A 14,823-nucleotide genomic window follows, 5' to 3' on the forward strand; every position below is an offset into this window, starting at 1 on the left:
TTTTGGTTTTCATTGAGTTCCCCTTCCCCCCAATTGATCTTTTTTCTCCTCCTCAGCAATATGGCAGATTCCACACTAAAGAGTTCAAGGTGGAAGTGCAAACCCTCAAGTTAACAGAGCCATTCAGGTTAACGCTGTTTCAGTACCTGCTCTTCCTCAAATTCATCCCCTATGCAATGTGCTTGTGACATCCTCAACTCTCAGTTATGGGTCTTCCACATAGTCCTCTCCACTGGTTCCATTCACACTTGGAACCACTGCTACACTAGTATAAAAATGACTTCTGTGGTTTCCAATTAAAATTTCCTAGCTAACTGATTTGATAGTTTTTGCTTACACTTAGGCTTGGCAAATTAGATGAGCCCCCAGAGAAATTAAATGGCAACTTCTCTCCCTAAGATCATTTTATCTGATATTGATCCTAATATCAGAAACAAACTCATCCAAAGATGATCAGTATGATGGGCAAAGACTCACACAGATAAACACACATCTGCCATGACTGGCCTCTAATGATATCTAATGGTCTAAATGACTCTTGGACAGATAGGGTGGGAGTTTGAAACTCAGGTCCACGGTCCTTGTACCTATCTGCTCCAGAATCACCATGACTCATTTTTTATTCCAAGTTACCCCTTTCCTCTCCTTTCCACAGAGATCTCAGCCCAAAATGTCTAAGAAAATGGACCTAATTCTGCTGTCACTGACACAGTGTAAATCCACAGTAATTCCATTGACTTCAGTGTATTGATACTAGTGTCGGTGACAGCAGAATTCGGTCCAGTCAAATTACATGAGTGTAAAACAGAATCAGCCGCTGAAGCACTTTGCTACAGCTGTGCACATTTCTGGATATAGCCTGTGGGTAGACAGAAGAACCTCAAGTGTTTCCACCCTCCTCGTTTGCCATTGGTTTTACCTCATCCGCCAGCTGGTCAGCACGCCGCTGCATTTCTTCCAACTCATTGCGCATATCAAGTTCTTCTGCCATTTTAGCTGCGAGTGTGTTTGTCGAGGCTTCAGATCAAGGATTTGTGTTTGTTCTGCCCAGGAGCCTGCAAGACAGCAAATAGGGAACACATACTGGGGTTAAACTTGCTGCCCTCTGCAGATTTGTGCTTAAATATCAATCCCCTCAAATGCTTTTATATTAGTGTTCTCGCCAGCAATCTTTCATCAGGGCTGGTGAGTCTTACAAACAGAAGAGTGCTCATGGATTGTTCAAGGTGATGTTCTATTCCTGGGCTATTAGTCACTCTCTTGTATAGGAGCATGGATGGATCCTCACTGCATTCCCTACAGAGAAATTAATTCATTTGTATTTTCTACCTGGCACGCTTCAACTGCCGTTAAGCACCAAACACTTATAAAATGCAGAATCAGAAGGGATGACTTGTAACTAGACATGGGCTCGAGCTGCATTCAAACTTCTCAGAAGTTGAAAGGGTTCAGCTCTAGGGTTTTGCCTCATACTTGCTTGCAAATAAGGGCAAGTCTACACCACAGTGCTACATCGGCGCAGCTATGAAGACGGTGAAGACGTGCTATGCCGACCGGAGAGAGCTCTCCAGTCAGCATAATTACTCCACCTCGGTGAGAAGCGGAAGCCATGTTGGCGGAAGAGTGTCTCCCACCAACATAGTGCCGGTGTGGACAGCATGAAACTTGCAAGGCTTATTGGGGGAGAGGGAACTTTTCACACCCAAGAGTGAAGTAAGTTATATCGACTTAGGCTGTAGTATAGACCTGCCCTGGGTATATTTGCCTTTACTTGCCTTTTTGGACAGGGAAGGAGTCTATGACAGAGAGCCAGATCCTTAGGTAAGCTGTAAATCTGTGTCATGCCACAGTAGCTTGCAGATAATGGAGCCGAACTGATTTTCACCAGGTGAGGACTTGGCCCAGAAACACCATCTCAGAAATCTGAGCCATTCAAAATTACACTGGATACATTTTAAAAAGCTTGGCAGGGGTTTGTACTATATCACCCAGCTGGGTTTTTCTGTCATTGCTTCCAGTGGGGCCAGATTCTGATCTTGATTACTTGGGGAGGGATAGTTCAGTGATTTGAGCATTGGCTTGCTAAACCCAGGGTTGTGAGTTCAATCCTTGAGGGAGCCACTTTGGGATCTGGGGCAAAATCAGTAGTTGGTCCTGCTAGTGAAGGCAGGGGGCTGGACTTAATGACCTTTCAAGGTCCCTTCTAGGAGATAGGATATCTCCATAATTATAATTTATTGAGTAAATCCATTGAACTCACCTCTACCTGAGATCAGATCCCCTTCCATTCAATCTAGTTTAGGAAGGTATTAGCTTTTATTATAAACCAAAAGATACAACCTGGCTTCTACTGCTGACTTGAGAAGGAAAGGTGGGGCCTCCTACTACCTCTCAAGTCTGTAGAACATCATCACTATTTTATTTTTCTGCCTGATTCAAGCATGACACATTGAAAATTAGTGCTCAGCGAGGGTTTATTGCTCAGAGGAAGCACTAATCCAGCTGGAAGGAAAGGCAGAGGGCTGCAAATAACTGCCATGAAGCACTGGCCATTTTACTCAATTACATAATATCATAACATAAGGATGGCCATACTGGGTCAGACCAATAGTCCATCTAGACCAATATCCAATGGCCAGTGCCCGATGCTTCAGAAGAAGTGAACAGAATTTGGCAATTTATTGAGTGACCCATCCCGTCATCCAGTCCCAGCTTCCAGCAATCAAAAGTTTAGGGACACCCAGAACATAAGGTTGCATCCCTGACCATCTTGGCTAATAGCCATTGGTGGACCTATCCTCCAGGAACGTATCTAATTCTTTTTTGAACTCCATTATTCTTTTGGTCTGCACGACATCCCCTGGCAATGAGTGCCATAAGTTGATTGTGCATTGTGTGACAAAGTATATCCTTGTGTTTGTTTGAAGCCTGCTGCCTATTAGTTTCATTGGGTGAACCTTAGTTCTTGTGTTATGTGAAGGGGTAAATAACACTTCCTTATTCACTTTCTCCATACCATTCATGATTTTATAGACCTCTATCGTATCTCCCCTCAGTCGTCTCTTTTCTAAACTGAATAATCCCAGTCTTTTTAATCTCTCCTCATATGGAAGCTGTTTCATGCCCCTAATCTTTTTTGTTGCCCGTCTCTGTACTTTTTCCAATTCCAATATATCTTTTTTTGAGATTTGGTGACCATATCTGCACACAGTATTCAAGATGTGGGTGTACCATGGATTTATATAGTGGCATTATGCTATTATCTGTCTTATTATCTATCCCTTTCCTAATGGTTCCTAACATTCTGTCTGCTTTTTTGACTGCTGGTGCACACGGAGTGGATGTTTTCAGAGAACTATCCACGATGACTCCAAGATCTCTTTCTTGAGTGCAGCAGCACTGACGTAGCGCTTGAGTGTAGACTTGCCCGTAGTATTTAGACTTCTTGCATTTGTATACAAGCATTATAAAATTTGTCAATATTTAGTTGTCTGCTTTCATGTGATGTAACTGAATGGGACTCTTGTTTGACTGTTTCTTTTCTGTTCCTACCTGTACTTTATCAACTTCTATCTTCTCCTATTTACTTGGATATAAAGTATTCCCTTTAATAAATCCTCTCTGATAGGAGGTGTCTGTCCAAACCGTGTCCCCCTCCGCACCTGTCGGCTTTCCCCCAACCCTTAGTTTAAAAACTCCTGTACCACCTTTTTAATTTTACATGCCAGCAATGTGGTTCTGTTTAAGTGGAGCCCATTCTTCCTATATAAGCTTCTCCTTTCTCAAAAGATTTCTAGTTACTAGTAAACGTAAATTGCTCCTCTGAACACAATCATCTCATCCACGCATTGATCCCTCTAACTGACCCTGCGCATCGAGAATTTCAGAGAATGCTACCATGGAGGTCCTGGACTTTAATCTCTTATGTAGCAGCCTAAATTTGGCCTACAAACCTCTCTCCTACCTTTCCCTATGTCATTGGTACCTACATGTACCATGACCACTGGCTCCTCCCTAGCACTACACATAAGTCTGTCTAGATGTCTCAAGAGATCTGCAACCTTCGCACCTGGCAGGCAAGTCACCATGCGGTTCTCCCGGTCATCGCAAACACAGGTATGTTTCTAATGATCGAATCCACCATTACTATTACCTGTCTCTTCCTATAACAGGGGTTCCCTCTCCCCTCATGTGAGAGGATACCACGACATCTGGAAGGACGATTCCAACTATGGGATTGTTTCCCTCCACTGCAGCTTGATGTTCTCCTTCCCCGAGTCTTTCGTCCTCCTCAACACCACAGAGGCTGTCAGACTGGGGCGGAGGGGAACCGATCTGCCATGTCCCAGAAAGTTTCATCTATGTACATCTCTGTCTCTCGTTGGTCCTCCAGTTCAGTCACTCTGGTCTCAAGGCCTGTACTCAGTCTCTGAGAGCCATGAGTTGCTTTTACTGAAAGCACACATATGCCATGTGCCTACAAGGCAGGGAATCCTACACATTGCATTCCGCGCAATACACTGGATAGTCCCAACTCTGCTGCTGGACTTCTGTCTGCATTGTTTTTACTCTTGCAGGGCTTGTTTGTTCTTTATGTGTGTATTTTTGGGAGTGGGGGGGAGTTGTTATTGGCCTAAGTTTAGAGACTGTTTATTAGGTGTGTCCAGCTCTCACGCTCTCTCGCAAAACTCCCCTGTTCACTGGCTCCTCTAGTTGCTTACAAGCTGGCTTTTCCAACCCTGTTCTCCCGAGTTAGCCCCATCCCCTTGTCAAGGGATCCGGGATCAAAGGACTGAAGGCTGGAGCCTCGTTAGGAAGGCTCCGGTAGGCTCAGCATACAGCAAGCAGCCCACACTCTAAACTTCAATCAAGCAGGCACATGGCAAGCAACAAGCACACAGCAACAGACCACAAACTCACCCCAAAGGTCAGACCTTCACCTGCAGAACTCCCTGGCCAAACCCCCCTTTGCAATTCCTCTCCTCCTTACAACGGCAAGGCAGGACAGAGCAGCTCCTTTCAGTAAACTGTCAAGTAAGAACCATCTTGGGGACCAATTTCTGTCCTGGCTTTACACCCTATGCCACTCAAATGGAAAAGATGAATCAGGGCAGCCGTTGGCCCTAAGAGTTTGACAGCCAATAAATGATAGCATCTTCTATAAAAACTAGCCATTACGTATTTAAGATGGGCTCAGTCCTTGCTCAGACAATACTCTCACTGAAGCCAATAGGGGTACAGACTAAGGACGGCAGGAGTGGGCCATAAGGCCCCAGATCACAGCGTCTGCAAACAGGGGTGCTCCAGGGGGCACAGGAGTGAATGGGAGGCTAACCCCCTTCCCAGGCCATGAGCCTGTGCTAGAAATGTACCTTTTAAGCTGCTGAGGAGAGGAAATGTTCCTGCTTGATTCACAGAGTCATGGATAAGTCCCCCAGTGCAAACTCCTCCAAGCTCACACAGACTGAGCCCCTGCAGTGCACATGGGGGAACAGAAGCCTCCCCTGGGGGGGCTCCCTGCCTGCTGCCCTCCACTCAGAAGAACCACACCATTTCCTCTGCACTGAGTGGAGAGGGCCAGCATTTGCTTCATCTATAGGGGCCAACAGCCAGGCAGGTGTACAAATGAGCATTGGGTGGAAGGAGCTTGCACAACAATAGCAGTGCCCCACGGAGAGTAACACTGGTGTTTGCTTTGCTAACACATGTCAATAATTAAAGCTGAACAAAAGGCCATTGGCTAGACGCTGACCCAACTGTTGGCTCCCATTTCAGCAGAACGCAACAAACCAACCACCCAAAACTGCCTAAGTAGCAATCAGCCAATATATGGCAGTGCGTTAAACTCTGGTTTGGATTAAACGTCCTTTCATATTAATCTATCTAGTCCTTCCCCCTCCCTCCTGCTTCTTTCCCAGCGACTCTTCTGCAATGGGACGACCTTTCCTCTGCATAAATCAGCTCCGCTGAGCCAGGAGCCATAGGCTTCCAGGGATCAGAAGGCCAAGGATATTTGCTGCTGAATCAAGCTCTATCTGCTTACGAATATGTAAGAAAATCAGACAGCTGCCTACGTATCCTCTGCAACTTACAAAGGATTGTTGTTATATAAGGGGGGAAATGTATGACCTTCATGCTTGTACATTAGCTATGCTCTCCCTTGAGGCTGTCTTGCTTTCTTTTCATCCTAAGGCAGGAAGAAATCCATCTCAGAGAGGAGACTGAAAAGCCAGCCCCCAAGCAACTGGCACAGCATTCTGTTTACATCAATCTCAAACAGTGAACACATCGCAACATCCCTGTCTGAGGGAGGCTAACATCCTGTGATGGGTCACATAAAATGTAGACGTTTCCAATATATCCCGGAGTAGCGGCTGGGTGGGCAGTGCCACCTGGTGTTTTGGATGGTTGGGCAATTCACACCAGCATTAAGGCTCGACTGCAAGAAATTCATCCGCGGGCCCAGCTGATGCAAATGCCTGGCTTAATGGCATGGTGAATATTCAGTTTGACAGCAGACATTTTGGGGATGCTCGCTGTCAGCAGTAAACAGGTTTCACCAAAAAAAATAGGGAGCACTCTAGGGATTAGGAGCTCCATGGCAGAGACACATCAAGGATCCTTCTGCTTCCAAAGAAGACCTCTGTGAGAGTGACTAAAGCAATCCTGGTGTTCTTGTAGGGGCCAATCCAGCCCCAGCCCACACAGGTTCTCCTGGAGGCAGAACCACTGTGATTCCACTGCACTGGATTTGGATGGGCTGTGTGCCTAGAGTGAAGTGCCCTGAGGAGTCACTCCCTGAACAGCCACATGCAGGGATTATGTGGGAGTGAGGAAGACAGGCAAGTGGTCAGAGGAAGTTGAAGTATCCTCCATAAAACATCTGCTCCGTAGCCCAAGTGGAGGACTCCTTGTCTATGTCTACACTACCGTGATAAATCGACCTACACTACGCAACTCCAGCTACGTGAATAACGTAGCTGGGGTCGATGAACCTTAGGTCGAGTTACCACAGGGTCTACACGGCAGGGTCAACATGAGAAAATCTCCCATCAACTTACCTTACTCTTCTTGTCGGGGGTAGAGTACAGGGGTTGACTGGAGAGCGATCTACAGTCGATTTGGCGGGTCTTTACTAGACCCACTAAATCGACTGCCGGTGGCTCGATCTCAGAGTGTTGATCCCGGCTGTAGTGTAGACCTGCCCCTTGATTCCTTCCTCACCATGTACCTAGGGCACAGCTCACTGTTTGGCTTGGCACTAAAGCTGGTCAGAGAATGGAACTTCCATTCCATGGGAAATTCCAACATGTCAAAATTTGTTTTTGTCCCAAATCAGAACAAGCCGCCAAAATTCTGAAATTTTCCATGGAATGAACATTCCAATTCAGGACCATTGAATTTGTTGTATTTTGAAACGGTGAACACATCATATGGAAACGCTGTAATATAATGGAAAATATTAAATGCTATAGATATTCAATATATACGAATATAAAATATTAATTTTAATACTGTATTATATGATGTAAAAAAGTCTAAATGAATCAAAATGACAGTCAAAATGAAATGTTTCAGCATTACAGGAATGAAATGAGAAAGTTAGAATGATTCATTTTTACTCTTCCCATAGACAATTTCATTGAAATCAAGGTTCCCGCTAAATATTTAGATTGTGATGAAACTGAATTTTCTAGTGGAAAACTGTTCCGTCAAAAATTTCCCAACAAGCTCTACTTGACACCAAAGATCTGACCTAAAGCTACTGAAGTCAAAGGACCATGAGATCAGGCCCAAACACCTGTATAACAATCAGGGGTACAAAAGTCAGAAAGTGTTTCTGGGATTTTCAGTGCCACAAGGGGCTTGGAATAGGGTTTCTCTTCCTGGTCTGTTGGCCCTAGTAATGACCTGAACATGGACTGGAAGCTTCTCTCTCCATTGTGTAGGGATCTCAGTATGGATCAATGCAATAGGGGAACTTGGGGAAGAACCAATTCTCATTTACAGCCCCTCATTATTTTTTCTGCCTGATTTACTCAGCTGCTATACAGCTGTGTAAAATTCTTTACAAACTTGGGTCCAGGTCCTCAGTTTGGTGTAAGCTAGCTTGGTTCTGTGCCTGGTGAGAAAAAGGTGGGGCCTTGGTATGTCATGGTCCTGGCGCCCCACTCCTCCCATTTTACTTTATTTACACAGATGTTTTAGGGTCCCTTAGTAGAACTGTATCCTACTCCTTCTCCCTCCCCGACCCCATCAGCCCTAGTTCCATTGATTTCAGGGGAGCTATGCCAATGTACATTAGCTGGCTATCTGCCCCACGGTTTGTTTCAGCATTTTCAAATACCTCACCCTGTCAGAGCAAGAAGCTAGGTAATGCAGGGAGAGCCTTCCCTCCTGAGTAAGTGCACGGCACCCTCAATGCATATTACTTTCGAGACATATACTGTTCTTTACAGCTCTTTGTGGCTTGTCTCCAGCTGGCTTGCTGCCAATCAGCTTTGGCGAATCGTTATCCCATGACATATGCACATCAGTGGGCTCTTGTGCTTTTTCAGTGGATCTCAGAGCTTTGCTTACTCTAGGATTCCTCCTCTAGAATTTCCCATCATTGCTAACAGTGTTAGCCCTGCGGGGAGCACTAGTGGAGACAAGGAGCTGGGAATTCTAGCACCATGTTGTCTATACCTGCTCTTAAGTGAGCCAGTGCTTAAAATACTCACAGCTGCCTGCATCTTGGTCTACACTAGCACTGGTGGAGTTGCAAGAGTGAATTTTAAGGGGGGGAAAGGTTACTTTAGACACAGCCTAGGAAGGGATATGATTTGAACATTCATACGAGTGGAAGAAACTAGAATCTGCTCTCTACCTATTTGGTGTAAGGGGATAAGGGATGGTCTAGGTAATACTTAGTCCTGTCTCAGCATGGGGGGACTGGACTAGATGACCTATCAAGATCCCTTCCAGTGCTACATTGCTATGATTGGCATTGTGTTCCTAGCATGGGCGATGCTAGATAAATAAGATGATGCAATGCTAATATGGGACCAGTTTTAAACCTCTGAGCATACCCAGTGTAAACTAGGTGGTAAATAAAGCCTGAACAGACTGATGCTAAGCTGAGTTCTTGGGCAATTAATAAAAAAATAATGATACTGTTTATGAATCACCATAATTTCTAAACATTGCACAGGTAAATTAGTTCTCCAGTAGACATCTCTCCCCCCAACCTGGCTCTTGATTACCGCACTTAATGATCACGAATGAGCAGTAAGTTTGGACGGTGATGAGAAGTAGAAAGATATGGAGCCCTGGGGACTTACCCTTAGAATGATAGTTTCTGATTAATAAATCCCACTGTGTTTACATTTAGGGATAGATTCACCCCATTTTACATCAGCCTAGAAAATGTCAGAGGTTATAACTGCAGAGGTGTTTTGTTGCAAATGATTAAACTTGACAGGTTGATTGAAACTGGTTTTTTGTTGTAAAGCACTTAGAATAGATTGAGAAACACCACAAAGCCCTCTTACAGACAAGCCATTTTACATCATGTTTTAGTCATAAACACGACTGCCCTACTGCGGTGCTGATTCAACTTCATTTATAGAAAACCATGCCCAGTAATCAATACAGGTTACTCATAGGCACACAATATGGTACGCAATTTGTCTAGATGCAGGCTGAAATTGTATCTTGATTACCACTTCAAAAGTTTTTTTCTCTTACTTAATTGGCCTCTCAGAGTTGGTAAGACAAATCCCACCTGTTCATGCTCTCTGTATGTGTGTATATATATCTCCTCAATATATGTTCCATTCTATGCATCCGAAGAAGTGGGCTGTAGCCCACGAAAGCTTATGCTCTAATAAATTTGTTAGTCTCTAAGGTGCCACAAGTACTCCTGTTCTTTTTGCGGATACAGACTAACACGGCTGCTACTCTGAAAGCTGAAATTGTGTAGATTTTGCAGCCGATTCTGGTTACTGCCCATATCTTTGCAATAATTTTCCTTAAGCACAGGGGATAGTATACATTGGGGATGGGATTCTTTAGTTAGATACACAACACCCATTGAAATTCAAAGAGAGTCGGGTGCTTATCCCAGTTTAAGCTAAAATAAACACTGATGCCACGTAAAATCCCTTCAGCTTCATTAGACATTGCAGATTTGATTTATGGAAGCAATTATTCTCCTACAATTTAGATTAATATTTTGCCCCTGATGCCAGATGCTGTATTTCCGATACAGAAGAACAGTAGGAAACTGAGGGTTAAAGAGAAAGTAATGAAGAAACTGACTGAGGCGAGCACATTGTCTACTTCAGTTTGAACGCTGCATTTATTATATTACAGGTAAAGTTCAGATGCAATATAGAATCAGGTAGTTAGAATGTTTTATCTATGTGGAGTTATTCTGAAGCTCTAAGTGAACCGTCATATATCCCTGAAGAGGGAGAAATACAATGGGTGACCTTTAAAAGGAAATATTTACTTTACTGGGATGTAAACTCTTCAACACAATAAATATAGGAAAATGAAAATGCAGCAATTTACCATGGCAAAGTCAACACTGCAATAAAGCAACTGTTTCTTTTCAAGCACTCTCACTGCATTAAAGTGCAGATCTATTTTTCCCCCTGGATATTCATAGCTAGAGGATGACTGCATTGGCATATTCTACACAAAGAACACACACATATATATATATAAAAGAGGAGACTGCCAATAACAATTCTTTATATAGAGACTTTTCTTCTGTAGAGTTGGAAGAGCCTTGCAAAGGTGGGCAAGCATTATTATCCCTATTTTACAGAGGGGAAAACTGAAGGACAAAGAGATTGACTGACTTGTCCAAAATTACAGAGCAAGCCAATGGAGAAGCCCAGAATAGAATCGCTGCAAAAATAGGGTTTGAACCAGAGCGCTCACATTCCTCTGTCCCAGCCAGCTCCCATTGCTACCCTCTCAAATGTCACTAGAAAAGCATCGGGGTCATCAGCGGCCCCATTTTACACAGGGCTCTGGTTCCCGTTCCCCGTACTGGGACTCACCAGAAGTAACTGCTGCACTTGTGCTTGCTCCCTGATAAATTCCTCCAAGCTCCTCTCTTGCGCGGCTTGCTGGGCTAGCAGGGATTGTCTCTCCAGCTGGTGTGACGGTTGGAAAGATTGCATGCTCTGTTGCAGCTCCTTCTGCTGGCCCACCAACCGCCGCAGAGTCTGCTCCATCATCCGGGCACCCAGTACTCTCTGAGGCCTCCCCCGTGTGTCTCTCAATTGCCACTACCAGGGCAGTCCAGCTGCCGGACAAGCCTCAGCAAGCCATGGGGTATGCTTGACAAAGCCCTGACTGGGAAGATTTAGTTGGGGATTGGTCCTGCTTTGAGCAGGGGGTTGGACTAGATGACCTCCTGAGGTCCCTTCCAACCCTGATATTCTATGATTCCTGCCATCTCCCCACAGAAATTGCACAGACTCCTATGGTTGTACCTTCACCGTATCCTTTTATTTTAAATTCCCTCCTCCATTTCCACAACAACCTCCATGCAACAGTCTATTTACAGCACCAACGGTGCTTTTTGGTCCTCTCCCCCAGTACCTGAGGGGAACAGACGTCTCCCTTCCATGAGGCCTCTGTGTTTCTGGGCGTAACTAGCCCTAAACCCCTCGCTCCCCTTTTGGGACTTCCTGCCTGCCTCTTTATCTGCCTTGGGCTGATAGGCCAATTGGCTTCTTATCCCATTCAGCTGGCCAGCCTGGTTGTCTAATGACCTCCATCAGCTTTCTCCAGGGGAACTGATTAACATCTGAGTGATCAGAGTGCTGGCGCACCCGTTCGCTCCCTGCACTCAGTCACAGAGGGTGACATACAGGCTGATTGAAGAATATCAGATAAGAAAGAGAAACTGTAGAGAAGTAAAACTATAAAGCAGGGAGATCTTTTCCTCTCCCACTCTGGTGCTGAGTTATGTGTCTGCAGTTTAGTCCCCGCATAGCTGCACATAAGGGGTTTCTATCCTTGGAACAAGGCCGCTGTAAGTTGCTTCACAGGAGCCCCATCTGTGGGGGTTGCTCCAGTGACATGTGGAATTAGCACATCCACCTACCTGCTATGCAATTATTGTCTCCTCTTCAGCTAGCGCTGCCCACTTTTGGAGCTCTGCTGGCTGGCAGGTGGGGAATGCTTTGTACCACTGCCAGCCCTCTCAAGGCAGACTTTCTACTGTGAGTGCTGGGTTATACTACAGACGCCGGCATAAACTTGGGGCTAAAATCTAGCCCAGAGACTGTCCACCAACCCCTTGCAAAGAAAGACTGTTTTGAGACTTCAGGAATATGAAGCTGTGGGGAAAAGTCCTTTGGACTCCAGTAGCTCCACACGTTGCTGAGAATGAGCATTCCCCAACCCCCCTTTTTTTATGTCCAGGAGACCCCATTGAGTCAAGGAAGAATAATGCTACTGCATCAGGCTTCACCTTGTAAACCTGTCATTCATTGTCCTCAGTGCTCTGCCCATCTGAATTCCAGCTCAGATAGTGTCTTGAGAACCTTATGCCTGAAAACAGATGCCATGAAAACACGTGCTATTAAATCCAGTGGGTGCTCTTGTAATTCTCCCCCCCAGTTTATAATTCTTCACCAGGTTTTAACATCTGTCTATTTGTAGGTGGCCCAGTGGTAGTGCACTCGGTTTCCAATCTCTCACCTCCCAACAGGAAGGGCCTTTAGTCCAGATCCTATCCCTTGTATGTGGCTTATCCTTGCCTCAGGGTTTTCAACATCCCTTACTAGAGATTTATGCCCTCCCGCAACAAGGGCAGTTGGTAGGGGAGTCAGGCCTTCCCACTCCATTGAGCTCCAACCCAGGGCCCTGTGAGACACAACAGTGTGCCCCAGAGCTGCCTCCCTGGGTCACTTCCTACCATCCATCTCCCCCAAAGTCTCCCAGTCCAATATAAGATAACAAAAGGAAAGAAAAAACAGTTACACCTTCATCCCCAAATGGGTTCAGCCTCACAGGGAGGCTTTTTCGGTGTCCTTGTTCAGGAGCCCTCAGGGTGGGTAGATAGGTCGGTCGATCTTCTCCCCTGCTCTGAGCTGAGTGGCTTCCTTTTAAGCTTCCTCTCCAGCTGGAACATGGTTTGCAAGCCTGGAGGGGCAGAGCTACCTGGGCCCCATTTTGTCCTTTAACCCCTTTGGGCCCAGTGTGGGCTTTGTACACCCCATCACGCTACTCTAGCACTATCCATTTGGTTTCTAGAGTGCTTATAGCAGTTAATATTGCCTCTACCGAACCCATTGACCAGATAGGCCCTTAATGTGTTTTAACTGCTCTAAAAGCACTTTTAAAAACTATCCAGTCTGTTCTGTAATGAAAAATCCTATCTAAAGATTTATGCTTTCGCTATAAAGCATTATTAACAGACAGGCTGTTTAGATATTATATTTAAATCGATATAATATGTGAATTCAAGATTTTCAGTAAAAATTGTGTTATGTAAAAACTGTGCCATGTGCATTGCCTGGATTGTCTAGGATCCTGCAGTTTTTGAGGGAAACTGGTATTATCCGGCAATTCCAAATAAAGTGGGTTTGCCACGGATACATTTCTGCTTAATTCAAAGCTGCAGCATCTACATTTTTGCAAATTTGTGCTAATGTAAACACTTGGGACCCAGTCTGGATCTGCACAGGTCAACAAAGTATGTGGCTAATTAATCTGCCTTAGAAAATAGTAAAGAGTAACAACCACTACGAGGAAAGCCTCGAAAAGGAATCATATTAGAAAAGATTGGAAGAATGATCTCGCAGACAGGAATTCAGGAGACCTGGCTGTAATTCCCAGTTTGGCCACAATCTTCCTGTGTGGCCTTGAGCAAGTCACTCAATCTCTTTGTGCCTCAGTACCCCCTTTGTACCAGGGGGATAATAATACTCCTTTTCTCTCATCCTTCGTCTGTCCTGTCTATTTATCTGGCAAGCGCCTTGGCTCAGGGTCGATCTATGCCTACATGTAAGCACTGCACCTAGCACCAGGTGGGCCTAATCTCAGTTGAGGCATCTAGATGTTACTGCAATAGACATTTTAAATAATAGCAGGGGTGTGACATGCTGCACCTTTCCCCCAGTTACTGCCAGAGGAGCACAAGGGAGCGCAAATCTAACTGGAAAGAGCACTCTTCCTTCAAAGGCCAAAACAAAGATGTTTGTTGAAGCATAAATAGATGGAATCATGAGACCATACCCAATATGTTGGAAAAATAAATTCAAAACGAATTTTCCTATGATTGGTGTCTATGCAGTTTTTGTGCAGTTAACGCTATAACTCTATCAAAACGGATAAAGTTAAAGTGGTCCAACTCTAGTGTAGTCATACTCATACTGGTATAAATGTACTTCTATTGGTATAGCTTATTCTCATACAGGTATGCACCATTGTACTGGTATAACTGCATCCACAGTAGAGGGTTGTACCACTTTAACTATCTGATATAGTTATACAAATAATGTGTAGCCCTCTGTGAAAATGTAGCACCAAATATTGTGGCAAGAGTTCCCCCAAAATCTAAGGGAAAGAACAACATGATACCTACAAAAAATTGACAATGGTTAGGCTGCTGTGGTGCCGCGACCACTTCTCTATCATGCTGATGTTTTCTTATATTTCCCTGACTGTCTGTATCCATCTGTGACTCTTGTGTTACACTTAGATGGTAAGCACTTTTGAGCATAGACCATCTTTTGGTTCCATGTTTGTACAGCTCCTAGCACAATGAGGTCCTGATCCATGACTAGGGCTCCTAGGTGCTATGGTAACACA

General features: G+C 44.8%; 1 protein-coding gene across 2 annotated transcripts in view; it reads right to left on the reverse strand.

Moving 5' to 3' along the window:
• Positions 1 to 14,823, reverse strand: part of SNAP25 (synaptosome associated protein 25) — a 99,737-nt gene that overhangs the window by 37,765 nt on the left and 47,149 nt on the right. For both annotated transcript variants that reach the window (XM_005287406.5, XM_005287407.5), the window contains exon 2: positions 920 to 1,055. In XM_005287406.5, coding sequence (XP_005287463.1) covers positions 920 to 991 — 72 coding nt within the window. In that variant the 5' untranslated portion in view covers positions 992 to 1,055. The remainder of the gene's footprint in view (positions 1 to 919; positions 1,056 to 14,823) is intronic.

This window comes from Chrysemys picta, chromosome 3, assembly GCF_011386835.1.
Source record: "Chrysemys picta bellii isolate R12L10 chromosome 3, ASM1138683v2, whole genome shotgun sequence".
NCBI classification, from domain to species: Eukaryota; Metazoa; Chordata; order Testudines; family Emydidae; genus Chrysemys; species Chrysemys picta.